The 27,794-nt window shown below is 49.3% G+C and overlaps 1 protein-coding gene across 2 annotated transcripts in view; it reads left to right on the forward strand.

Annotated features, from left to right (window-relative positions):
* The window catches only part of LOC135819734 (uncharacterized), a 136,237-nt gene extending 110,930 nt beyond the window's left edge, over positions 1-25,307 (forward strand). The window contains exons 5-7 of one of the 2 annotated variants that reach the window (XM_065333002.1): positions 3,727-3,954; positions 8,049-8,162; positions 24,722-25,307. In XM_065333002.1, the coding sequence (XP_065189074.1) occupies positions 3,727-3,954; positions 8,049-8,162; positions 24,722-24,835 (456 nt within the window). In that variant the 3' untranslated portion in view covers positions 24,836-25,307. The remainder of the gene's footprint in view (positions 1-3,726; positions 3,955-8,048; positions 8,163-24,721) is intronic. The other variant, XM_065332993.1, reaches the window with a different exon arrangement.
* Positions 25,308-27,794: the final 2,487 nt, after the last annotated feature.

Below are 27,794 nucleotides of genomic sequence, written 5' to 3' on the forward strand. Positions count from 1 at the left end.
CTTGCGTCCAATTCCTGAGTGATTTTTGTGTGCCTAGCCTCTAGGTATCATACCATATTTGTTTGGTTCAACCGTTTTGGATGCCCACTGCAATACCATTCACTGTATTATGTGTGTATGTTATCCAAGAAATCTCCCATATTTTTGGGTGGACAAACCTCGCCATAAGTCAGTAACCTGGCATTTTGCACTAACAGAACTCCTAGGATATCAGCGCCGTCTCAGTACCTGGGGACAGTTGTAAAGAAAAAGAAAAAATATACTTGGCCCACAATGCCCCACTAAATAATCCGAAGGGTGTCGCGAAGACGACAATTTCCTTACCTTTCTTTCGTGGACGAAAAAAGACACTTCGCTTCGTCCGTTGCGCATGAAACGAAACATGAGGGTAGTGTTTATCAATTAGAATAGGTATCATGCACGAAGGAATGGCGAAAAGGTACTATGCTCGAGCGCTGGTCGTCGTCTTGTTTGTCAATTTTGAGTCCCATTGAGAATTTTCTTCTCCAGACCTCTCAAATTTCCCGCGGTTGCAAATAAAAGTGCAACTTCTAGACGACTTTTTTGAATTTGGCGCACGGACTGTTGCAGCAGGCACTGCCCATGCCCATGGTCGGCTTCGGAAAAAGAGTAGAATAAAGGCGTTGGAGTCTATGTGGATGTCTTGGAAGGAATGGGGGACGGCACAGACGGGTACGTGAATGTGTAAAACCTGAGTATTTTGTATTTTCGTTGAATTGGTTCAAGTTACTTGGCGAGTCCCTTCCACAGTAGAACGCCATCCTTCACAAAATTTGTCTGACTATTTTGTCAAGAATGGCCGTTCTATAATGATCAATCGACTCTGAAGCCAGTGGATTGTGGAGGTCGCCCTTGCATATAAATTGAAATGGTCACGAACGAACGAAAGTATTTTTGATTCGAACATGTACTGGACAACGTGGTTGCATTGTGTCAGTAGAGGGTACTACTGTAGTATCTCACCATTTCTTTATGGTAATCGCTGTCCACCAAGAACTCTCCTATAGTTATTGCCACGGCTTGATCACAGCGGTACACTGAGTTTTTGTTGAGAAATTCCTTCAATTTATTGTCTTATCACTCAGTGCTCGAGCGTTTTATTTAGGATGCATTTTTTAGAGATTGATATTTACCAGTATGTGTTTCACATCACTCCTGACGAGAATAAGCATTTGAAAGCAACACTGGCTGACAGCAATCATGCTCCCCAGGCTCAAGTGTGTGTGTGTGTGTTACAAGGGTGTGCATGGCAATTTGGTAGAGTATGTGTGAACACAAAGTCCACTATATTCACAAACTCGAGTACATCGCAAAATTGTGCCTTCGTATAGTATATGGTGCCTTCATAACTTTGACTAGCCCTAACCTGCTGTTTGACAGGTGTGTCATTGGTGAATGTACATGTATACTGTCTCTCTTCACAACTACGTGCATGTAACACAATATTTACAGTGCACTTGCAGTGTATATAGCTAGATCAATGCACAGTAATCAGTAAATTGTGGCTGCCTTTGTCACATTGTCATATTCACGCGACGTACATTCTAAATCATCGAAAATGCCCAAACCTATTTCTACGTGTGCAGAAGAAGATTGAAAACATTCTTTCCTTGCATCTGCGCCTTGATCCTTGAAGGATGACGGTGTTCCTACGGATGCGGAAAACTCGGCCTCTAGCCGAGTCTGACGCGAACCGTGAATTGTTTTCCTTGACATTGGTGGATGGCATCAGTCACATCTAAGAGTGACACTCTATCTCAAACATATTTACGCAAAGAAGTAGTAATCTTATCTTCATTGGAGCGATGGTCTGCAGGCATGCGATCATGTGTGGGCCTTGTGTGTATGCGCGTGTGTGTTTAGTCACTGTTTACGCGCACGTTTGTGAATGTGCGTGTGTGTGTGTGTGTGTGTGTGTGTGGCCTGGTATGGGGTTGCTCAGGATAGTTCTGCATGGCGGGTGGACGGTACTGTCTTATCTGCCATCGGTCGTTTCGCCAGCCAGGTGACAAACAAGGCACAAATGTGGCGCAGAGCGAAGTCTCCCCATCCAGGATCAGCGTGGTGCTGTGCAGTGTGGTACATGCAGAAGGTGGTTTCACTCTCGTGGTGGCTTGCGTGTGCATCATTGTTTGCCCCTGGAACCATCGAAAGTGTCCGCACCGGCATCATCTATTCCGCTCAGCTTCCAAGCTTCTCTCTTGTGTTTGACATGCAATCGGCAATTCAAGTCAGCGCCTGGTTTCAGACGTCACACGTGCGACCGTGGCCATCGGGCAACCAAGTCTGACAGAGCGTCATAATGGTGTCCGCTGTTCTCGCTGCAGCCGTCAGTTCCGTCGACAGAGTGACCTGAGTCGTCATCTCCGTTTCTGCTCCTGACAATGACTCTGGCTTCTTTCGGAATGGTGTGGCCCGTGGGCAACCATGCTACAGTGGCAGTAGTAGTAGTAGTAGTAGTAGTAGTAGTAGTAGTAGTAGTAGTAGTAGTAGTAGTAGTAGTAGTAGTTGTGTGTGTGTGTGTGTGTGTGTGTGTGTGTGTGTGTGTGTGTGTGTGTGTGTGTGTGTGTGTGTCTGAATAGTGGCGGTCAATTCTTCAGCCTTGCAAGCTGTTGAATGGTGCAATCCCAGCACAAGCTGCTATGGCTTCTGCTGTAGCATTGCTATCATCTACTCCAGCGATGGGCGTCCAATGGTGTGTGTCTGGAGCGCCATCGGGTGGCGTGCTCTTTCTCTCTCTCTCTGCTGCCCCTCCGGGGCCCACGTGACCCTAGTGGTAGTGGCTCGACAGGACAGGTGTGTGTGTGTGTGTGTGTGTGTGTGTGTGTGTGTTTGCACGCATGCGTGTGCGTGTGTATGTGTGCACATGTGTGTGTGTGTGTGTGTGTGTGTGTGTGTGTGTGTGTGTGTGTGTGTGCATGTGTGTGTGTGTGTGTGTGTGTGTGTGTGTGTGTGTGTGTGTGTGTGTGTGTGTGTGTGTGTGTGTGTGTGTGTGTGTGTGTGTGTATGGTATGTGGGTGGTATGTGTATGGTATGTGTGTGTGTGTACACGTGTGTCAATGTGTATTGCAGGGTTGGGTGGGCTAGTAGAGAAGGGTAGATGTGTGCGTGCGTGCGTGTGTGTGTGTGTGTGTGTGTATGTATGTATGTATGTGTACACATGTGTCAATGTGTATTGCAGGGTTGGGGTGGGGCTAGTAGAGAAGAGTAGATGTATACGGACATGTACATGAGATATGTAGGTGTGCATGTACATGCACCAAAGCAAACTTATCAAAAAGGCATTCTGCGCCTGTATATGGCGAAATTGAGCATTGAAGCATATGTTTTTTATTTTCTCACTGGCATGTACACATTTAGTCCATTCAATAACCAAAAAATGAGGAAGATTGTAAATCAGGTTCTTGATGAAATACCCGTCCGCTATACATCACAAATCCTGTACAAATTTGACAATTTAGTGAAATTGTCATCGCCTATATCTCAAAAGTTAGCATTGAGACCCCGTTTTTTTAACTCGCCATTTGCATACACTACCTAAGCGCAACCACCCACCAAATTTTCAGAGCAATCGTTAATTTTTTTGAAATAGGCGTGAGCCACCTTAACGATGGCTTCATTTCTTACTACTATAGTTTCCCGAAATTCCAGAAGCACTGTGCTAATCCCTGAATGGTCTGTACAATTGATACTCTACTGCTTTAGGTGTGTGCATCGAGGTGCACAATCCATTTCACAGCACACCATGATCCAATTGACAAGCTGCTCAACAAAATAGAAAATGGGGGCAATGTGACAGAAGAAACCAATGACGCAGGCCCAAAAATGGCAGCAGATGAACTCAGTGACTCGGAGGAGCGTCAGCTTGACGACCAATGGGAACGTGTCGACCGATTGGAACTTGACGACCGATGGTCGATTTTTCAAGAGATGGTGAGTTTTGTGTCAATGGACCAGACATGATGTGTGAGATTTGTTAGTGTATGCACTTGTTCTCACTGATTCTGTCGTGACTATGACATCACAACTCCGCGTTACACTCGCTATTACATGTGGACGTCGTGCGGACGTCTTGCTGCACGCAGAGCGTGCGCAGCGAGGGAGTGGCTCCTTGCTCCGGACACCTTTGGGTTTTTGTTTTGAACTGGATGATGACGAAACTAGTAATACTATTGGACATACCGGCCTTACTACAACTCAACGACGCAAAGCAACAGACCACCCAACTTGGGAGGCTCAAGTTTATGTAATAAACATAGTAACTTTCGGCATTCTTTGTTGCCGTGATGCATAGCTCGTGCTCTTCTTCGTTGCGCTTTCCTTCCCCTCTTGGACCTTTCCGAACCTGAGCCTTCCAAGTTGGAAGGTTGTTGGTTTGCGCCTTGGAGAAGTGTTGGAGCTAGGTGTCAGGTCGCCGAATGTCTCAGTACTCCTTGTCAGTTTTGTGCCATTTTGTCGCACTCGCTGACTGTATAAGATCTGGTTACGTTGATGGACAGTTAGTCATAACTCGTAACATTTTGTCCTTCAAAGGAACAGTAGGGGAAGTGAACTGCCTGAAAAGAGAAAAAATCGCCAGACCCACCAGGACTCGAACCTGGAACCTTGCTTGTCATGAGCAATGCTCTAACCACTGAGCTATGGGACCGGGCTGAACCTAGAAGGCGCTGACAAGACCCAAGTGCCATCAGTATGTGTGGCACGTGTTGTGAGCTGCCTTTGGAGTGAAAACCTTGTAAGCGCCTTCTAGGTTCAGCCCGGTCCCATAGCTCAGTGGTTAGAGCATTGCTCATGACAAGCAAGGTCCCGGGTTCGAGTCCTGGTGGGTCTGGCGATTTTTACTTCTTTTCAGGCAGTTCACTTCCCCTACTGTTCCTTTGAATTATTATTATTATTATTATTATAGACAACACCTCATAGCATGAAAAGAAAATCAGCCAGTACGGGAGATGTGGGTGTTAACCAACCATGGTGAATAAAATAATTAAAGAAGAAAAGTAATGGTCAAGACGGAGAAGCATGGGAGGGACAGGTGATGGTGAATCTAGTGAGCAGATTCAAATGCGTCCAGGGTACTGGCATTGCGCGTAGTAGCGGGCAGCGCAAGCCAAGCAGAGTAGGCAACAAAGAGTGGAGAGTGTACAAGGGAGGACGTTTTAGCCAAGGGGAGGGCAACAGAGTATCTTGTCTGGGGGCCATCTGTGGTACGTGATTCGGAACCAGTTGTACACGCTAAGATGAGGAGGATGTAGAGCTAGTTTGAATTTGGGAACTAAAGTGCAAATTAACTTTTGGCGGTGGGTTGACAGTGGGCAAGCATTTGCAAGGGCATGCAAGGAAGCAGAAGAGTAGAGAGGGGGTAGTCAAAACAGGATACGAAGAAGTTTCCTACGGTGGATTTCGAGACGCTCAGCGAGAACCGAGGACAAGCCACACCACCTAACAGCAGCGTACATAAAAAGAGGCAGGATATACCATTTGTAAAACAAAATTTTGCATTTGACAGGAAGGTGGAAACAATGGGGACGTATAACACCTAGAGCAGAGCTTAAACAGCTGCAAAGAGCATCAACATGGAAAGACCAAGAGAGACGATCATCAAACATTATTCCCAGGTGTTTATGGTTGGAAACAACCTTTATGGGTTCTGGGAAATCAGGACGGTGTAAAAGTGACATGGATGAGATTGGGGGAAGGAACATTATTTCGGTTTTAGTCAGGTTGTGTCTAAGTCGCCATGTTTGCATCCAGCGTAGGACACTGCATATCTGAGCCGACACTCGAGGTACAAGAGCCGCTGAGGACGAGGATGCTGACAGTAGGGTTGTATCATCAGCAAATAACGAGACACCTGGGTCTATAGAGGGTAAGTCATTTACGTATGCTAAGAATAAAAGAGGTCCAAGTATGGAGCCTTGGGGAACTCCAGAAGACACTGGTAGGGGATCAGAGTTGATGGAGAGGGCAGAAACAAATTGTGATCGGTTGCTTAGATATGACTCCAGCCAGGACAGAGCAGGGCCAGACACACCAAAGACAATATGTCGCTTGGCAAGGAGGCCACGATGCCAGACAGTATCAAAGGCCTTTTGCCAAGTCAAAAAAACAGAGAGCAATATGGTGTCGAGCATCACGAAAGGTGGCAATGTCTCGTACTAGACGAGCTAGTTGGTCAGAGGTTGAGTCGTTGCGGCGAAAGCCAGATTGGGAAGGGCTAAGGCATGGTGAAATGTGGCAATACAACTGGTCATAAAATATCTTTTCACATACGTTTGAAAGGGAGCAGAGAAGAGATATTGGACGGTAGTTTGAGGCTTGTGATCGGGAGCCTTTACACTTGTAGATGGGCGTGACCTTAGCGATCTTCCAACGATCAGGAAATACGCCGGAGGAGTAGGAAAGGTTCAATATAAGGCACAGTGGGTACGCCAGAGATGGAGCCAGAACTTTGAGAGCTTCATTTGGTAGGGCATCAGGACCAGGGCTTTTGTTGCTTTTTAGTCTTTTTAGATAGTTGCGAACAGATGATGTGGTGGTATGTACAGAGCGCAGATCAGAAGACACAGTCGCAGAGCGTTGCAGAGGTGGTATTGGAGAGGAATGGTCGTCTGGAATACCAGCTGATGTGAATTGCGTATTGAGAGTATTAGCTACTTTGGTTTCTTCAGATGCGGCGAACTGCTAGAAGCACCTACCACGCGCGGCTGTTTGACATTCGAGTCAGGGATGCTCCCTGTGCCGCGTCTACCACGCTCAAAGACAGACCCGTCCGGGGGAATGTTTGACGGTGCTGATCAGGCCAGCGGTGCCGCCATACTGCGCTGTGAGAGCCATGCTCACCTACCTCACTGCAACCTCCTCCGCTCGTCCAGGCAGTGTTGTGTTCATCCTGGCCAACGGACAACGCCTCAACCGCAGCACCTTTACAGCCCACGTACGCACACTGCTTAGCACCAGCGGCGTGACAAACTGGCAGGACTATGCAGGCCATAGCTTCCACATCGGGGCCGCTACCACTGCTGCCCTTGCTGGCGTCCCCGACCACCAGATCCGCTCCTCGGGGCGGTGGCGCAGTGCTGCATGCCTACGCTACATCCGGACACCACCATCATCGGCCCGAACGCTGGCCAGCAAACTATCCTCAGTATGACCATTCCACTGACACCGATGTTTCTCGATTCACACACTTCCCTCATAATGAACTATGCTATGCTGCACTGCAATACTGTTGTGTATGGGCATGTACTGGCGGTATGGCGAGTCGCTCATAACTGGTCTGCCTTCCCATTGCGGCAGTATGGCCTTATGGTCCTGCCTTTCCATTGCGGCAATCACAGCCTCCGGGCTTCTGCCTTCCTGCGGCAATCACAGCCTCCGGGCTTCTGCCTTTCTGCGGCATTCGCACCCTCACGGGCTCTTGCCTACCTTGCGGCAAAGACCAACCAGTTCCTTGTCACCGTACTTGCCCAACACAACCTAGCCTTATTTGTGGGGCGTATGCCTGTCTGCATGCCGTCTGTGTGCGTGGAATGCTAAAATTAAAAAAAAGAGGACCACACGTTTACAAGTTATCCGTTTTGTCCAACACTAACGATTATAAGATCGGCATGGCACTGGGAGGAACCTGAGAACAACCTGTCGTCATGCTGCTCCACACAATGTTCCGTGTTTTAAGATACAGAGACTGAAAAACTGCCGTTTTGTTTACAAGCCAAGTACCAGAATCGAAAGCTGTTGCTTGACGACAACGCCAAAAGGGCAAGAAACTACCAGGACAAACTGATGGAAAAGCGGAAACTGTCACAGTACTTGAGGAGCGAAGATATTAAACCCAATAAGCTAGGCTTTACTGCATCGTGACAGCCCACATTTTCGCGATATTTTGCCAGCTATGGAAAGGGGGTAATTTCCCTTATCTTGTCTGTGGTTTGTGGGTGAGTTTTGCTTCTCTAGTTTTCGTTTATCAATATTTTCTTGAATTTGTGTATCACTCGATCCATATGCTTTTATTTACGTTTTCTCTCCAGCCTCCTTCCATAGTGTCTCTGCTGCACATTGCTGCAATGGTAGGAGAAGATCCATTCATTTGCGAGCTACTGATTGGGCATGGTGTGGATGTTGATGTCACGCTTAAGCCTGAGGTAGGTGTGAACTTGGTTGTCTTTGTCCTGTTCTTTGTGGCCATGATTGTATAATTTAGAAACTTCTCTGGTAGCATGAAGTATTTGATACTTGCTGTGAGATTAGCACAGATAGAATAACTCTTTACTTTCAATAAAGGTTGTGTCTGTGCCACTAATCCTAGTTGTAGTCGACCCCTTGAGTTCCAAATTAGGGACACAAGATTTTGATTTATAAAACTGGTAGAATATGGTACTTCCTCCGGAAACAAAAACTTTGTGACTTTTATAGAAAAGAAAAAGGACCAAGGAACTACAAGTTACGCTATAATGTGCACTAAAACCACCAGTTACTAAACAATCAGTTCATGCATTCATTCCTGCACACCTGATGAGCCATCCTTATCTGTACGGCGAAACGATCGTCGCGTGAAACTGCTGCTTGTAATACTGCTGATTATTGCCCATCTAAATTGTCATCGTCGAAGTACAGTGCTCCTTTACTGAGGCGTTCAGTTTAGCATGATTCTTGTTCGCATAGCTTCCAAATTTAACTGATCTTCGCATTTTTGAGCCACACAAGTTGTGTGGAATGTTGCTTTGCGTCCTTGAATCGTGGTTTGACCGTAGTGTCGAAGGGTCTTGCCGGTATCGTCATCGACATGCATATACATCCGCCAACGTCCTTCACAGCTGAGACTTTCCGCTCGTGCTTGTCTTGGTCGCGCTCACCTTCCCCTCCCATGTTATCATGTAACTTAGAACCTTCCAAGTTGGAAGGCTCTTGGAGTGCGCATCCAAGATGTGCTAGAGCTGATAGCCAGTTAGTTGCAAAACGTCAGTACCGTCGGGCAGTGTCATGCAATGTTATCGCATGAACTGATTGTTTAGTAACTGATGGGGTTAGTGGACATTATAGCATAACTTGTCGTTCCTTGGTCCTTTTTTCTTTTCTCTAAAATGTATCCTTGGCTCTCCATCCGAGTTCATTTTTCGTGACTTTTTCACTAATTTTCACCGCTGTTCTGTTGCTCTCTCTCTCTCTCTCTCTCTCTCTCTCTCTCTCTCTCTCTCTCTCTCTCTCTCTCTCTCTCTCTCTCTCTCCCTCCCTCCCTCCCTCCCTCCCTCCCTCCCTCTCTCTCTCTCTCTCTCTCTCTCTCTCTCTCTCTCTCTCTCTCTCTCTCTGTTTTTGTCGGCCTGAAACACTGACATTTCGGAACCGTAGGAAAGCATGATTCATATTCTGGAGAGCCAACAGTCGTCACAAAGCAAGGTTTTCGACGCTGCAAATAAAGCGAAGCGAATATGTGTTTTCATTTTCGTCCACCCGGCGCAATGCGAACAAAGGCATTGCGCTCGCTGCTCGTCGTTGCTATTTTTTAGTTCAGAACTTGAAAGAGCAGGACAATGGCACCGAGGAGCAAGAAGAGTGGAAAAGGAATCGCATTAGCAGCTAGCGTTTTGAAATCTTCGCCATCCCCGTAACGCCTATCAAAACTCCAAACACAGAGATATGACAATCGTCACTTCACACAGCAGAGCAATGAACAAGTTCAAAATCGAAGTCTTCGTTCAGCCACTGCAGAAACCAGACCTCAACCTGGATGATCTCGCCTTTTCCAGCAGCCTCCACGATGTGTCCTTGGTCGCAAAGGAGAACAAGCGAGATCTGATCGAAGCAGTCGCAAAGTGCTCATTCGAAGAAAGTGTGAAATGTTTGGCTTTGCCTGAGTTTCTTGTTCCGGGGCATGCTCGAGAGCGGAGGCGGTAAGGAATACCAGCATCGCGTCGATGGACTGGCCACTTCGGATGGTTTCAGCGGTGATGAATCGAGCGATAGCGATCCAAACTGAGTCTCTTTTCCCATTAATGGATCTTGTGGACATTGTAAATATGTCCACTGAAAGTGTTGAATTTAAAAAGAGAGGACCATAAGCGTACAAGTTATCCATTTTGTCCAACACTAAAGATTATAAGCAGGATACTGTTGAGTCAAAATGTGAAACAATTAGCACAAAACTGACTGATGCAGCTAAGCATCAGGTCGTTGAATGTCAGTATCACATCAGTCAGTTTTGTGGAAATTGTTGCACATTTTGGCTCAACAGTATCCTGCTTACACAGAGGCAGGCAGTGTAGTATCTTCTTTTTGCTTCTCTTCTTTAATTCTTGGCTCTCCATCTGAGTTGAAAGTGTTGAAGTGTTTCTCTTCGGCGCACCCATCCTTAGACCGGGATGCGTCGTTTTCCAAGTTCACAAGTGGGAGTACGATATGCAATCGTATGAAAAGAGACAGCACGCTGGAAGTCCTGATTTCCCCTGTACAGCCAGGGAAGCAGAGGAGAGCGACTACAAGAAATGTCCCGGGCTCATCGTGCGTGTGACCATGCCGCAGGGAGATGTCCCGCACACCTGTCGAGGAGCAGCCAGTCTGGTCTAATAGAACACTTTTGTTGAGCACAGTAACTCCTTGAAAGGTCATGTAAAAATTCACGAAGTTTTTTTTCAGGAGGAAGTAGACCTACACCCAAACACGTAGCCCGCATGGAGCACGGGGGTGTGGGGGGGGGGGGACATGTGTAATAGGTGTATTTATACAAAGACGTACATACTCACTACTCGTATTTCCCGCTAGTTCCCCTTAGCAATGAGAGCCACTCACGTGTAGAAGAGTGCATGCGCCAGTGGTTCTCTAGAGTTGAGTTGTTGTTGTCCTGTTCTCCTTCACTCTTGTCTACTCTCTTGTGGAAATACTTATCAGTCCATATTCAATACTATAAACCCCTGTGTTCTGGAAGAATGAGGGGACTTCGTTTAGCCGGGAACACTGGTGGCAGCGGAAAACGTCCACGTCTACATCGCTGGCGGAGTGTGTACGCCTTCGGAGATCGTTTGCTACGAAGAACCACGGAGGCCCACGCAAGTGAACTAAGTGTTGTTTTTTCACGGCTGAGCGTAGCGAAAGAGTGTAAAAAACGTATTTTTCACTCACCATTTTTCTGTCGTGCTCTTCTGCTCTTCCACTGCGCAACTCTCCCCCACCTGCCATCGTGGTCTTGTATTCCTCGTGTAGCATGGAGTTTTTCCCGCCCTCCCTCCCTTGGGTCCCGTACGTTTTTGGGCTTCTATTGGGTGCTGTTTTACTGGCTTTCCATGGCATGCTTTGTTTTTTGTGTTTCTGCCCCGAGAGTCTCGGCATTTTTTGGTTGTATGATTACTCCTTTCTGCTTTTTTCTCTTCGGTTTTTTGGGTGTGACTGGCAGTGGGGCAGGTCCCATATTAGTAGAAGGGTTTTTGGCCGCAAGGCGAGTTTTTCCCCCCAGCCCGGTTGAGCGGTCGTGGCTGGAAATTTAGGGAGTCGGGTTTTCAGGCGCTCCCCTACTGCCCAGTCACCCACGCCATGACATTGCTCTGCTCGTGTCTTGCACTGACATATCTCTTGCTGGCCGCCTGCTCTTTATTACTTCTGGCCTAGTTTTTGGCTAGCGTGTGGCTGCGAGTGTGGTGTGACGGTATACTGAGTACATTCTGTGAGTACATTCTGGTAGACCACTACCCCATGTACAACCCGGTTGCTATATGAGTCAAAACTACCATATCCTCATCCACTCTCTTCGTCGATTTTTCCTCTCTGCATTGTGTTTCTTTCTGCTCGTCGTTTTTTTGTTGCATGAATTGTTTACAGTCCATAGGTCACGCATTGGCGCCAACCTGTCTGGCCAAACATTTTTTCAGAATATTTTCTGTGTCCGTGTTTTGTGCATGACTGCATACTGACTGCTGTCCGTAGAGTAGTTGCCCATTTGGAATTGTCTGATTTGTCTCTGCCAAATTTAGTTGTTTGCCGCTACGCACGATAGTTTACGCGATTGTAGATTTAGATCGATAGTTGATCGAGGCGCTAGGCGTTGATCGAGTCCACAGGAAATTTTTGCAGATTATTTTTTTTCGAAAATTCAAAAATACAAAAACATTTTTTTCACAATGGGCCGTTCAGCGAAATCCAAGACTGCAAGACTGCCAAGAGACAGTAAAAGCTACAGACTACAGTGTTCGTACTCGTAGAGTGTAGATCTACAGTGTAGTTCTACGTTGTAGTTTCGCTGAAGCAGGTTGCGACATGTACCGTGGCATATCCGTGTTGAGTTTCACTGGCCAGCTTCACTCGCTGGCGAAGACTGGCCTCGTGCATCAGGGCTTGCTGGGGCGACTCAAGACGAACATGAAGTGCCTCGACTGCGTCGGAAAAGTTCATGTCAGGCGTGTGGGTTAGGATTTCGGTTAACATCTCGTGAGCTATACCAACAAGGCAAGCAGGTAGTAGCCGTAGCTTTTGGTCATCGTCGTCGTACCCACTCAGCTCGCATGAGTGGACGAAATGCCTCATGTATTTATTGAAATCTTAGCCATGTCTCGGGAAGCAACACTGGCTTCGGCAGTGGACGTGCACGTGCTTGTGGTGTGTCTATGTCCGGCAAGCGAAAACAATGGGACTAACCCTTGTACCGGCAAACTCTCGTGCTCTTCAGCAATGCTCATGTCGCAGCCAGCTTCAGCGAAGCTACGCTCTAGCTTTTCTTGTCTCTTGGATTTCGCTGAACGGCCCATTGTTTAAAAAAATGTTTTTGTATTTAGGAATTTTCGAAAAAAAGTCTGCAAAAATTTCTCGTGGACTCGATCGATCATCGATCTAACTCTACAATTACGTAACCTATCGTGCGTAGCGGTAAACAACTAAATTTGGCAGAGATTCCAAAATAGGCAACTACTCTACGGACACAGTGTAGACTCTACTACCCAGCTAGCAGCTATCCTAACAACAGACAGCAGTCAGTATGCAATCATGCACAAAACACAAACACAGAAAATGTTCTGAAAAATGTTTGGCCAGACAGGTTGGCGCCAATGCGTGACCTATGGACTGTAAACAATGCATGCAACGAGAAAACGACGAGCAGAAAGAAACACAAATTCAGAAAGGAAAAAAAATCGACGAAGATGAGAGTGGGTGAGGATATGGTAGTTAGTTCACTTGCGTGGGCCTCCGTGGTTCTTCGTAGCAGACGATCTCCGAAGGCGTACACAATCCGACACGGACTCAGACGGTTTTCAAGTGCATAGCTCCAAACGCCCTCGAAGCAGTGTCACACCTGAAAGACCTCGCGGGGCCACTGCCAATGCACCCAGAAACAAGAAGAAGTTGAAAAAAGGCAAACCCAGACAGTCCTAGGTGAGTGCAAGATATCCACTCATACAGAACGGAACGTGTTGTACTGTAATATCCTCGCACTTACACCATTTTCGCCTTCTTGCATAATATTATACTTTTGTCCTATGTCTTCTTTCGGCTCCAGCATGTTGTATTTCTTTACCTAATTTTCCTAGGAATGAGTTTTTTTAACATTTAATGCTAGGAGCTTGTGCAACAAAATGGACGAGCTCATACCCACTATCACACGCATCACGCCCACACTAATTGCTGTCTGCGAAACGTGGGCAAACCCCATGGAGCCAGACTCATTCTATGACATTCCAGATTACACACTCTACAGACAGGACAGAACAGAGACGATGGGTGGAGGTGTTGCTTTATACATACATGCCCCTACCTGCCACAAACGCCTACCAACAGTCGTCATGACAAGCTTCCAGTCACTGTGGGTAGAGCTTACACTCTCAGATCGTACAGTCACCGTGGGATGCACGTATCGACCACCAAACTCTGCCGCGAACTTGAATTGTGTCTCGGGAAATGTAACACCACAGCGCCATTCATCCTCCTCGGCGACCTAAATTCCAAGAACAGCTCTTGGTTGGATTCTGATGTCACAGACAGAGCTGGTGACGCACTTAGCTATCTTATCGATGCATATGGTTTCCATCAGCATGTAAACTTTGCCACCCACATCTGCCGAGGCTATCTAAATTCGTGCCTCGATCTAGTCATCTCCATTCTCCCTCCGGAGGAGGTCACACTTTCTTCCAGAGCACCGTTTGGGTGTTCAGATCACGTAGCAATCCAGGGAACTATCTCCATGCAGCCACCAGCAGATGAGCGTGGCAGACGTAACCTGCCACCTTGGACCTGGAACTGGAATTCAGAAAACGTTGGCGCCCTGAGAAAAGCGCTAGCGTATACTCAACTCCTGCCACCCGACATTGACTTGCCGTCATATTCGCTGACCGAACTGTGGTCGCTCTGGCGTGACACTCTGCTTCGCACCGCACACCTGTTCTGCACTCAACTCCGGTTGACTAGATCATCTGCAGTGTCTCAAAAACGCCCATGGATGACGCCTGATCTGCTAAATAATATCCGTACAAAGCACAGGTTATACAGGAAATACCTCCGGACACGGACGGCTGAAGACTGGGACCAGTTCACAACTCAGCGAAACAAGACAACAACTCTTCTCCGCAGTGCCAAGTCCAAATTTGTTCATAAATCAGCCAATGCCGACAACAACTGTGACCAAACCCATATACGACGCCTTCAGTGAGTGGCAAGCCATACCAGCAGGGGTGCCCCTATGATCCGTTCTAGGCCCCCTGCTGTTCTTGATCTACACCATTGACCTGCCCTCTGCCTGCACCAACTCGAACACAAAGTGCAGCCAATTTGCAGATGACACGGCGCTCTTCGCAACACACCAGAGCCGTTTGACATCGGAGTTGTCCCTGCAGTCAGCCGTTTCAGCTGCCGCAACCTGGCTGCGCAGATGGCACCTCCTCGTCAATGTCTCAAAGACCGTTACCTTGTCGTTCACACCAAACCACCAACTCAACATCACTCTTAACGGCACACCCCTAAAGCAAGTCAAAGAACACCGTCACCTTGGAATCATACTACAAAACAACCTCCAATGGAACTCACATGTCACGCACATAATAAACAAATCCAAAACACTCCTTCACCAACTTTGTAAAGCACGAGGCCAACTTAACACCCCCAGTCTGCTCGTAATCTACACCGCCTACATTCGCCCGGTTATAGAGTACGGCAGTCTCGTGTTATCCAACACCACCCGCACACAGAAGGACCAATTAGAACACGTTCAGCGACGAGCAGCCCGTATCTGCTTGCGGATCCCCCTTTTTGCACCAGTCCATCACAGCTCACTTCTTCATCATCTCCAACTCCCCACAATAGTCTCCCGGCAACTCTTACGACAGATTACTCTTGCCCACAACATCAAGTACATCCGCGCTCCCCTTCACCTGCAACAGCCTCACCTTGCACGACCAATCACAGAGCAGCCACATGCACTACGACACATGAGAACATACACATTGAGAACATCACACACATACCGACACACCAACTCACCCATCAACCTGTCCCTTCACAATTTCAACCAACTACCCCCCGACCTGCGTGAAACAAATAGCAAGCATGCGTTTAAATCAATGGCGTCTAGCCTCATTTTATCATCCATATGCTCCTGTAGTAGCTCACACTGCACCCCATCGTAACCCCATTCCCTGCAATGTGTTGGTTTCCTTACTTGCTAGACTGATTTTATATGATTCTGGACTGATTTGAATAATATTAGCTTCCTTATTGGCCATGGGCCATCGTGGAAATAAAGAATAATAATCACAAGCTTGAGCAACAACAAGGCCCCTGGAGAGTGTGGCATTCTACCTGAGATGGTGAAACATGCTGGTCCTGCTTTCACTGGCGCTCTACTAGAGCTAGTCCATCAAGTCTGGCGGGAGAGTTGCGTGCCCCAGGCGTGGCGTGATGCCGAGATTGTACCGATCCCCAAAAAGGGTGACCTGTCCAGATGTGACAACTGGAGGAGCATTGCCTTTCTCGACGTGGTGGGCAAAGATGTGGGCCGTCTCATCCAAAATCGCCTGCAGATACTGGCTGAGGAGGAACTGCCCGATTCGCAATGTGGCTTCCGGCGAGGCCGCTCCTACATCGACCAGATTTACTCTGTCCTCCAGCTGACAGAAAAACTGTACGAACACCGCACCAGCAGCTTTGCAATCTTTATTGATTTAAAGAAGGCGTATGACTCTGTTCCTCGTGGCTTTGTGGGCTGCGTTGTGCGCTCTAGGTGTACCTGAGAGCCTGGTTCTTTCTTAGCGCGTCATTCCACGACGGCATGTTTACCCGTGTCCGTGTTGGCGACAGGCATACTGAGCAGATAGCGGTGAACAATGGTCAGCGACAGGGATGTACAATCTCTCTCGTCCTCTTCAATCTCTACTTTGCCCTTGTATTCGAGAAGTGGCGCAGTGAGGTGCAGCGTCGACATCCAGACTCGGGCATTGACTTCAGGTTTAACATCAACGGCAACTTGTTTAACAACAGCCGCACGTGTCACCAGCATTCTGCAGCTTTGGATGTGGAATTTGCTGATGATGCTGATGATGCTGCTCTTATGGTGGCCTCCCGTGAAGTGGCTGAGTCGGCACTTGAGTTTTTCCATTCTGTGGCATCAGCATATGGTCTCACAGTCAACTTTGCCAAGACGAAGTTCATGTGTTGCGGCTTCGGCATTCCCGATGATGACCGCCGTCCCATTGTCATCGATGGTCAGTCGGTGGAGTGCGTGCCGTCCTTCATCTACCTTGGGTGCTTGATGACTCCAGAGGGCAGGATTGGTCCGGAAGTTGACCGTCGACTTGCGCAGGCTTCTCGGGCTTTCGGTGCACTCCGGTGCGTATTCGAAAACCCTGCTATCTCCATCCGAACGAAGCGAGTGATCTATGATGCCTGCGTGTTGTCCGTCCTCCTCTATGGCTCTGAATCCTGGCCTGTGCTGCGCCGCGATGAAGATCGTCTGGACCGTTTCCACTACCAGTACGTCCGTGCTATCCTTGGCGTATCGTGCATGAACCAGGAAACAGACCACATCACCAACAGCGAGCTGCGTGTGCGCTGGGGTAATAGTGATCTGCTTTCTGATATCCTGCGTCGCCGGCGAATGCAGTGGCTTGGCCATGTTGCCCGCATGCCGGATGACCGCCTTCCGAAGCAGCTTCTGTTTGGTTGGCTGCCGCAGACCAGGCCAGCACATGGACCACGTCTCAGGTGGAAGGACCGTGTTCGCTCGGATCTTACTCTACTCCATGTACCAGAGTGGTACAAGTCCGCACAAGAGCGACAAGAGTGGCGCGGCATCTATCTGCCCAGTGTGGACCGTCCTGCACCGGAGCCGGCTGCTCACTGTAACACCTGCAACAGAACAAGGTGTATGTGTGTGTATGTGTGTTGTAGTAGGAAGCACTTTTTTGAGCTCTGCTGGTTCACATGTTTGCTCAGTTATAATATCCCCAGGGGTGGCCTACGGCCACCCCTGGCTAGGTTGTGAGTATGGTGCGTGAAGAAGACCTGGGAAGCAATGAATTTCTCAGTCGCAGGTCTTCAGGAGACGAAATGGTTCGGCGATCACGAGTATTTGATCAGTGGACGTCTGTTCTAACTGCAGGACGCCCCGTCCCAACAGAGCGAGGAATGCCCGCATATCGCGGCGAGGGAGTCGCAATTGTTCTTTTAGGTTTGGCCCAACGAGCGTGGATAAACGGCGGGTGTCAGTGGCGAGCTGTCAGCTTGCGAGTTGTTGTGGCGAAACTGTCGTTTGGCGATCAGTGGCTGCATGTCATTTCCTGCTACGCTCCAACGTTCGCGAGACCTCGCCATGAAAAGGAGAAATGCGAACTTCGTGATTGTCTGTTATCCATCCCGGAGCGCGATTTGTACGTCGTACTTGGTGACTTCCAACGCCCGTGTTGGCAGCGCCCAGGTCATGAAGAGGACGAATGGAGGCAAGTGCGTGATCCTTATGGCGTTGGTACCATGAATGAAGCTGGTGAGGAACTGTTGAGCTTTCTATCCATGTTCAACTCTCGACTCTGTAATACGTACTTCAAGAAAAAGGACATTCATAAAGTTACCTGGCAGCACCCACGTTCACAGCACTGGCACTGTATTGATTATGTGATCACCCGGCAGTGGGATTTTCAGCGCTGTACAGATTGTCGTGTGTACCGGTCTGCTGAGTGTGGGACCGATCACAAACTTGTTGGGCTAACGTTGTCACTTGGTTGCCACCGGCATTTCTACCCGCCAAAGAGCAAAGCCCCTGATCGCCGTCGCTTTGATGTATCACAGCTCGGACCTGCTGACCCAACTGCATCAGAGGATGATGATTTAGTAAGGCAAGCAACTGTGGCTGAGTGGTACCATACCTCATCCGACTGTCTGCAAGACGCTGCACCAGGGACCTCAGTTCAGGATCAATGGAGTTAACTACGGGACGCCACAGTTAAAGCAGCTACCTCTGTCCTAGGCAAGAGTCGCCGTCGCCAGCCAGATTGGTTCTCAGTCAGTTCTGCCACTCTCGAGTCCCTCCTTGCACATCGTAACACTTTATTCCAGAAATCTTTAGCAGATCCATCACCTCTGGTCCGGCGAGAGTTGGTCCGCGTGCGCGCTCAGCTGCAAGGGATGCTGTACGCAGTGCTAAGGAGGACTGGTTCCGTAAGACTGTGTCTGAGGCCGAATCTAGGAAGTTTGGGTGTAAGGCTGTGTGGAACAGCATCCGGGATTAACAGACTGCCCGGCGCGGATTGATTCCCACTAAGCCGTGCCTGATCAAACAGACTGATGGCTCACCATGCTCGTCCGTTGAGGCACAGCAGAACCGCTGGTCTGAACATTTCGAAAAGCTGCTGAACCTTCCAAGCGGCTTTGTCCGATCTGAAATCGACTTGGTCCAGCAGCGCAACGTCATGGAACACCTGGCCACCCCACCCACTGCTGAAGAGCCCCAGCGCTGCCTTCGCTATCTTACCAACGGGAAAGCTGCTGGAAGCTCCGGCATTCTACCGGAAATGGTCAAATACAACTGCGACCTATTCTATGCCAGTCTGTTTAAGCTCATTACCGCGGTTTGGGAGGAGGGCGTAGTACCGCAAGATTGGGTGAATGCTGAGATAATACCGATGCCCAAGAAGGGTGACCTCACTAGCTGCGACAACTGGCGTGGCATCGCACTCCTCGACGTCATTGGCAAGCTGTTCGGACGCCTGCTGCAAAACCGATTGCAGAAAGTCGCCGAAGCTGTTCGGACGCCTGCTGCAAAACCGATTGCAGAAAGTCGCCGAAAGTGTGCTACCTGAATCACAGTGCGGTTTCCGGAAAGGTCGCTCCTACACGGACATGACGTTTGTTGTTCGCCAAGTTGTGGAGAAGTGTCACGAGCACCAATCCAAGGGATTCCTGGTGTTTGTCGATTTGAGTGAAGCTGGTGAGGAACTGTTGATTTGAGGAACTCGGTAATGCTGAGTGGACAACGACCCTCTGTTACTTGGATGATATCCTCGTATGGGGGAGAACATGGCAAGAGCACACGGCGCGCTTGCATGAGGTACTGCAACGGCTACGCGACGCTGGCGCACTGCTGAATCCGGCAAAGTGCACATTCGGCGTCAGGGAAATCGAGTTCCTTGGTCACACTCTGGCCGATGGAAAGACATTCATCAGCAAGGCCCTTGTGGAAGCCCTCCTGACTACACCTCTTCCAGACACTAAGAAAATGCTGCGGAAGGCTCTGGGCAGTTTCGCATATGTGCAACGGTGGATCCCTGGGATGGCTGAGATCGCCAAACCTCTCCACACCTTACTTTCTGGCGATAGACAGAAACTGATCTGGAATGCGGAGGCCGAGAAAGCATTCCAGCAGCTAAAGCAACAGGTTGCCTCCCCACCGGTAATGCATTTGCCTGATTTCCGTCGTCGGTTTGTGCTTGTGACGGATGCATCGGCCGTCGGTATTGGGGCGAAGCTAGGACAGAGGAGCAAGGACGACGGGCTGCAGCCAGTGGCATTTCACCACCACACTCTGTCGGCGGCAGACAGGAACTATGGCACAACGGACCGTGAGCTTCTGGCTGTCGTGCTGGCGGTGAGGAGTTTTCGGATCTACCTGTCAAGCCGTGAATTTGAGTTGGTCACAGATCACACTGCACTCAAATGGCTTCGTTCCATGGAGATGGACGATGTTTACAGGCGAAGATCAAGATGGCTGGAGTTCTTGCAGCAGTTCAAGTTCACCATTGTGCACAGACCAGGCAAGTCACCAGCATTGAGCATGGCGGACTACCTGTCTCGCATCGAACATGGTGATTTGGCGGCGACTTTGCAAGTATTGGCAGTTTCTATTCAAGAAGAGAAAGGAGATGGGATGATTCACCTATCGCCTATGTTTTCAGGCCCAGAGGTTGTGGCTGGACAATGCACCTGTTCGTCAGTTGGCCCAGTCCGTGAGGCAATCATGACGGCTTAACCGCTATGCCTGGATACGAGCCAAGAGGCCAAGGATATATACAAGAGAAGGGACAGGCTGACAGTGGGCCAAGATGGAATCCTTCGCTACATTGAGTTCAAGGGCCGGTCTACGGAGGCACTGCCTCTGGGGCGGAAACAAATGAAGGTGGTAGTCATTCCCCAGAAGATGCGGCGGCCATGCTTGGCGGCGGTTCATGAATCACCCCTTAATGGACACATGGGACGTAACAGAACGTGGACACTGATCTGAGATGTGATGTGGTGGCCGACTATTGCCGAGGACGTAGGAAAGTACGTCAGAGGTTGTGAAATGTGCCAGCTGCACAAGCGGGTCAGGAGACCGGAGATTCCTCCTCCCCAACAGCCTAGCATTCCGGAGACCGTTGGTGAGCGGGTGCAGATAGACTTCATTGGTCCATTCCAAGAGTCTCAGATGGATACTGCTATGTGCTCGCAATGCAGGACGTTTTGTCACGCTATGCCGTCTTGGTGCCGATTAAAGATTGCTCAGCAACGACTGCAGCTCGGGTATTGTGCGACCGCTGGGTGTGCAGTGTCGATATCCCGAAGGTGGTGCAGAGTGACAGGGGACCTCACTTCACTGCGGCTGTGTTTGAGACTGTATGCCGCCAACTTGGGGTGCGGCAGGCACTCAGCAGTCCAGGGCATGCCAAATCGAATGCCCAGGTAGAACGGCAAAATCAGCTGATAGACCACGTGCGGTGTGTCTGTGGTCGTAAGCCAGTTGATTGGCCGAGGGCATTGGCGGCAGTACAGTATGCCCACAACACAGCTGCAAACGCCACCACAGGTGTATCACCATACTACCTCATGTATCAGCGGCAGCCCAATCGTCCTGAAGAACTCATGATACCGGCTGACCCAGATGAGGTACAGGATACTCGACGATCCCAAGTCCAGGAGATGGATACAGTCTTCAGATTGGTGAAGAAGCGGGTCAAGGAACGCCAGCAGAAGACTGCGAGCCGACGTCAACCAACGCCGGGTGCCCAGTTTTCAGTGGGCGATAGGGTTCGACTGAGACTGGTACCATCGCAACGGAGAGGGCTTGGCACGAAACTGGCACTGTACAAGTCAGAGCCCTACATGGTGATCAGGAGATCGAATAACACACACTGGGTGAAACCAGTGCGTGGCGGCAGAATTTTACAGCGGCACTTTGAGGAGCTTGAACGAGCGCCAGTCCAGCTGCTCGCTCATTAAGCTGGTAAGCTGACTCAAGAGTCGTCCAATGATGAGCACAGAGAGCTACCGACCGCTGAGCCAATAGTGAGGAGAAGTGGCAGGCTCCGCCGGAAGACGCGCCACCTGCAGGTTGATCCTTCTTGGGCATCATACAAATCGGAGGGGGAGAGTGATATGGTGTCAAGTGACAGTGACTGAGTTTGGTGTGAATGTAGGACTTGATTGGTGCTAGTGATAGATATAATAGTGTCGCCTTCATGCTGGCACTGCTGGTGTGTTACTGATCATTTATTAGCAGTTGTGTATGACTGCATGCACATGTATGCAACTGTGAGGTGGCAGCAGCACTATCAGCTACAGTTTGCATTGATGTTACTTGCGTTATAACTCTGGCATGCTTCACACCATTATCACTTGCACACTCTCACACCATCAATTGTAGTTATAAGCCGGTTTACTTTGGGTTCACTGCCTGTTCAGTTGATCACCTACTTCTGATGAAATTTACGTACTGCCGACGTATCAGTTCTGTCCCCAGACACTCAGCCAGGGTGCAGCCTAAGCTGGACACCCACCAGACAGCAAAGCTGGCCGACTCTTTCGTCCGCGCGCGCGTACGGTTACCCAGGCGGGAGAAAAAGAGTTTAAGGCTCTGTCACAGGTGTCGGCTGGCCAATACGTGGCGGGACGATGTCAGGGGATCGACCACCTCAGTTTGCCGGTCGCGGCGCAGGCACCAAGGAGTGTGGATTTTGTGGCGGCACACCTCATGCGCGGAGCTCCTGCCCTGCCAACGACAAAGAGTGCCGTCAATGCGGAAAACGTGGCCACTACGAGCGAGTGTGCCGGTCTCGCCGTAACCAGCAGTCCGTGTCTGCAACCGAGGTGTCCGACACTTACACAGATGACGGAGCGCTTCTCAACACAGAAGCTCTGTTCATGGGCGACGTCAAGTCCAGCCAACGGTCGTGGAGAGTCGGAGTGCGGCTACAGGGCACCTGAGTCGACTGCAAGATTGATACGGGAGCAGATGTCTCCGTTATCTCAGACGCCCTGTACCACCAGCTCCAGAATCCTCCAGTGCTCAAGCCGTGCACCAAACGGCTGATCAGCGCCGCCAACACACCGCTCCACACCGTTGGCCTGTTCACAGCGTCTGTGACGTACCCGCCATCAGGTGCCAGCGCCGTTATCACTGTGTGCGTCGTACAAGGGCTCCGTCACGCATTGCTTAGCTGCAGCGACTCACTTTTGCTGGGTCTTATCAAGCCCCTCTTCTCTAATGACGGCGTTCCTCCAGACGCAAAGCTGTCTTCCGATGTGCAAAACGACGGGCCAAACTCCATGCAGAGCGCGACAGTTATCCCTCCCGGCTCTGAACCTGTTCCAGTAGCACCCTGTGCAGCTGACCGGATACCGGAAGCCGTGCTCGCCGATTTTCCGCCCGTTTTTTTCTTCAAGGAGCCCTACTCGATTCCTCTCACCGACGGTGTCAAGCCGTTCTGCCTCTACACAGCCCGCAACGTGGCGCTGCCAATTCGCCCACAGGTAGAAGCTGAGCTGCAACGCATGGAGGACTTGGGCGTCATCCAGCGTGTCCTCCAGCCAACAGACTGGTGCTACAGGTGCGGTCCGCATATGCGGAGACCTGAAACCGCTCAACGATGCTGTACGTCGTTCGCATCACCAGCTCCCTACAGTCGACGAGACACTCGGTCAGATCGGCGATTCCACAGTCTTCACCAAGCTCGATGCTATCAGTGGATTCTGGCAAATACCACTCAACGAGGCGTCCCGGCTTCGGACTACCTTTACCACACCTCAGGGTCGATTTTGTTACACCAAGCTTCTATTCGGCGTATCGTTAGCACCGGAAATCTTTCAGCAGCGGATGTCCGCCATCCTACAGGGTTTGGAGGGTGTCGTTTGTCAAATGGACAACATTCTGGTACACGGCCGCACTCAGGAGGAAAAACACGATCACCGCTTACATGCCGTTCTCGCGCGCCTGGTCCTAGCGGGTGTCACGCTGAACCCCGCCAAATACCAATGCTCAGCCCGGATCTCACGTTTTTCGGGGTACACCTCACTCCCGACGGCATCAGACCTGATGACGGCAAGACTGAAGCTATCCGGGTCTTCAGAACCCCGTAGTTGGCCTCAGACGTGCGTCGTTTCCTTGGTCTCGCTAATCAGCATCTTGCCTCTATCAGCCAACCGCTCAGAGAGCTCCTGTCAAAAGGCAAAGCTTGACCTGGGACCACGCTCAACAGACGGCTTTTGAGGCCACCAAGGACTAGCTACCACACAAGAGAATGATGACGGACGCAAAACCTAAAAATTTGACCCAATAAAGCACCCTTTTCTCGTGTTCTGCACCATTTCATGTGTTCCAAGAATCATTTCTAATCTGTATAGTGACCAGAATGTGCACACATATTCTGTGATCTGTAATAGTTGTGTGGCAAGGTAAGAGGCCAGTGGCATCCGCCGCAGTTCGCCGCAGCCGCAGTTCGCCGCAGCCGCAGCCGCAGTTTGTGACAAGTTTTACTGTATACTGTATTCAGGGTTTATTAGTACAATATATGTAATTGAGACTGGAGTGGAGAAAGGCGTAGAAGGGGACAGAAGATTGCCAGTACATTTTTTAGTTAGGGATCGATCGTCCCCAATCCCTACAACTCATAGTAGGACATTGTATTGTCTTCCGACCGTATGTGCAAGCAAACACATTCCATAACATGATAAAACCGGCACATATACACACACATCCGTGCTAGCAAACATGCATGTATACCATATGCCCTGTACTGTTTGCACATTCCGAATCTTGCGTGAACTGTACATAGATTCATAAGCCTTGTATTGCTGCTTCATATGTTACTGTATTTTCTATTAACACATCGGTTGATCATGTTGTTGTTGAGTGCATGAATGATTGATGAGCTCCCATCCATTTGCTGAACAGACATTTGAAGTAGTTAACCAATGCACATGTTTGAAATGAATATCATTCAGATGCGGATCCTATACTATTCCATCAAGCACGGGATCTGCCCTTCTTTTACAGAATGGAAGAACACCTCTTCACTTTGCTTGCCGTAATGATTGTCGAATCGATATCGTGCGATTGTTGCTTGAGAAGGGTGCCAACATAGAAGTGAAAGATGAGGTAAGTGTTTGAATATTTACTACCGATGCATAATACATACTGTATAGCAGGAAATTTTCGGACGGAATTTATTTTCGTACGATTTCGTACACGGCCTCTTTGAACTAAAATTAATTCCGTACTAAAAGTGGTTCACGTGAAATTATGGACACTAAACATTGGGTACTGCTTGCAAACACGTGCATTTAGCATGCAGCGCTAGCGAGCTGTACGAAAATAGAATTCGTACGAAAGGTCGAAATTCGGCTTTGTTCGAAAATATTTCCGTCCGAATATTTCATGCTATACAGTACCTGCCTAGCAGAGATCGGGACAATGACATACCTAGATATGAAAATGTATACAAATGTAGCTCGATATTGGGACGGTCCCGGCCAAATCGGGATGGTTGGCAGATACAGTTGAACATCGATTATCCGACCACCTCTGGGCAGACAACTGTCAGGCGGTGTTCAGATAAGGCAAATGTTCTGGATAAGAAAAAACTGTCACTTACACACTTTCAGTGGTTATTACTAGCCGCACGACCTTTTTACTTTTTACTTTTCAAAATTTTCGTATTTTTTGAATGGCTCACTACATGCACAGTGCGTACTCTACGGCAAGTGCGCCCAAAAAAACTGTTACGGATAATCGAATGGTCGGATAGTCGATGTGCGGATAATCGATGTGAAACTGTATGCTAATATTCTTCTGAAGCAAGGTGAAGGAAGGTGTTTGGTGATAAACTACCTGAAGCTGGGACCCAAGAGGAGTAATGCATATGTACAAGGAAAGCACTGGTGTGTTTACTTGAGTATGTGTTTGTGTGTACAGTAATGGCCAGTGAAATTCACCTCCTGAATAGAGCAGTGCTTTAGTGCACATGATAGTGTGTGTGTGTGTGTGTGTGTGTGCGTGCGTGCGTGCGTGCGTGTGGTGCTAGGGCCGTGGAGTGCCCGGTGACATCAAATCCAAGAGGTGGAATGTCTCTGGCTAGAACCGTATATAGTATGTGTGTATATGTTTGCTATGAGGACGGAATCACACTGCATGGAAGCAAAACGAAACTAACTTGGTATTCTTTGTGTCCGCGGGATATAGCTCGTGCTCATCTTCGTTGCGCTTTCCTTCCCTTCTTTGTAGTTTTCCTAACATGAGCTTTCCAAGCTGGAAGGTTGTTGGTTTGTGCCTCGTAGCGGATGTGTTGGAGCTACAGATTGTTGTAGTAGTACAGTAGTCTGCACTGTGCACGTATCCCGTACGCACGTGCCCTCACTATGCACGTCCCAGACGTTCGCCGACATCAAAGCAGCTGTCCTGGCCCGTTTTCGTCTCGACGCAGAAGAGTACCGTCAGAGATTTCAATCCACTGCTGTGTCCCCCTCCTGCGGTAACTACACAGAGGTATGTGACCGTCTGTTCGATTTGTTCGACAGGTGGATGTCGCACTCCGTTTCGAGTGGCTCTCAGCCCACACTGCAGACGGTCGCGGATGAGATGGTCAGGGAGCAATTGGTCGCTGTTCTGATAATATGGTGTCAAGTGACAGTGACTGAGTTTGGTGTGAATGTAGGACTTGATTGGTGCTAGTGATAGATATAATAGTGTCGCCTTCATGCTGGCACTGTTGGCGTGTTACTGATCATTTATTAGCAGTTGTGTATGACTGCATGCACATGTATGCCACTGTGAGGTGGCAGCACTATCAGCTACAGTTTGCATTGATGTTACTTGCGTTATAACTCTGGCATGCTTCACACCATTATCACTTGCACACTCTCACACCATCAATTGTAGTTATAAGCCGGTTTACTTTGGGTTCACTGCCTGTTCAGTTCATCACCTACTTCTGATTAAATGTACGTACTGCCGACGTATCACTGGTGGCAGCGGGTTCGGACCAGTCTTAAGTGGTTGGACTAGGAGATGGCCGAGAAGCTGAAGGTGGTGTTCGGTGATGGTGGAACGTCATTGGAAAGCTGGCTAGTTTTTCAGTGTGCATATACCAATGCAAGGGAGCTGAATGAATTGCTGAAGGACACAAATGCGGAAGCTAAGCTGTGGTCGGACAACAAGGTTTTTCGCGCACGAAAAGTCCTGGCCCAGCTAAGGGGCGAACCATTGGTGTGGCTGTCTCAGGAGGAGAACAAAAAACTTTTGGAAGATGATAAGGAGATGCTGGAGGCACTCCACGGCAGATACGGCAGGACTAAAGCTCGCGCTGCGTACATAAGTGAGTTCGAGGAGAGTCGGCAGCAAGAGGGAGAATCCCTGGATCAGTATCTTTCTCGCCTACAACAACTAGTGGCAGTCGCGTTCCCAACCAATGACCTGGAAGCTCGACGAGAACGTGTCTTGTCTAGGTTTATGCGAACCATACAGTCGAGCCGCTTACGAGAGGAACTGCTGGTGTTCGGTCTTTTTGATGAGCAGGATCAGCAATGGTCATACCAGACAGTACTAAGAAAGGCCAATCATCTCCAGGGTCATTGGGAAGCAGCAGCAGCAAGCGGTGCAATGAGTGATTCAGTGATGGCAGCATCATCATCAACGTGGCCGGGGCAGAAGGATTTGGAGGACTTGAAGACGCAAGTGGCGGCCTTGACAGCGCAGTGGAGTCGTACCGAGACCGGACGTATGCCAACGCTGGGGAGTGGCCGAAACTGGCTTTGCCACTACTGCAAGACGTCAAACCACTGAGGCGGCTGACGCGCATGTAGCAAGCGGCAGAAGGAGAACCCAAGCTGGAGGCCAAAGCAGACGCAGCAGGGTTTACGGAGCCCTGCTGTAGCCCGAGAGAGTTGCAGCAGGGCAATGTCCTCCACAGAGGAAGTATTCACAGCAACCGCTTTGCGAAGGAGTCCCTTCGTACGGGTCAAACTTGAGAAGACTGAGGTTAGCATGCTGCTGGACACCGGTGCTGACATCAGTCTTATCAGCTCTACTGAAATAGAACAGAGCGAGGTTCAGGGCAATGGTCGACCGGTGG

Source organism: Sycon ciliatum, chromosome 1, assembly GCF_964019385.1.
Source record: "Sycon ciliatum chromosome 1, ocSycCili1.1, whole genome shotgun sequence".
Taxonomy (NCBI): Eukaryota; Metazoa; Porifera; class Calcarea; order Leucosolenida; family Sycettidae; genus Sycon; species Sycon ciliatum.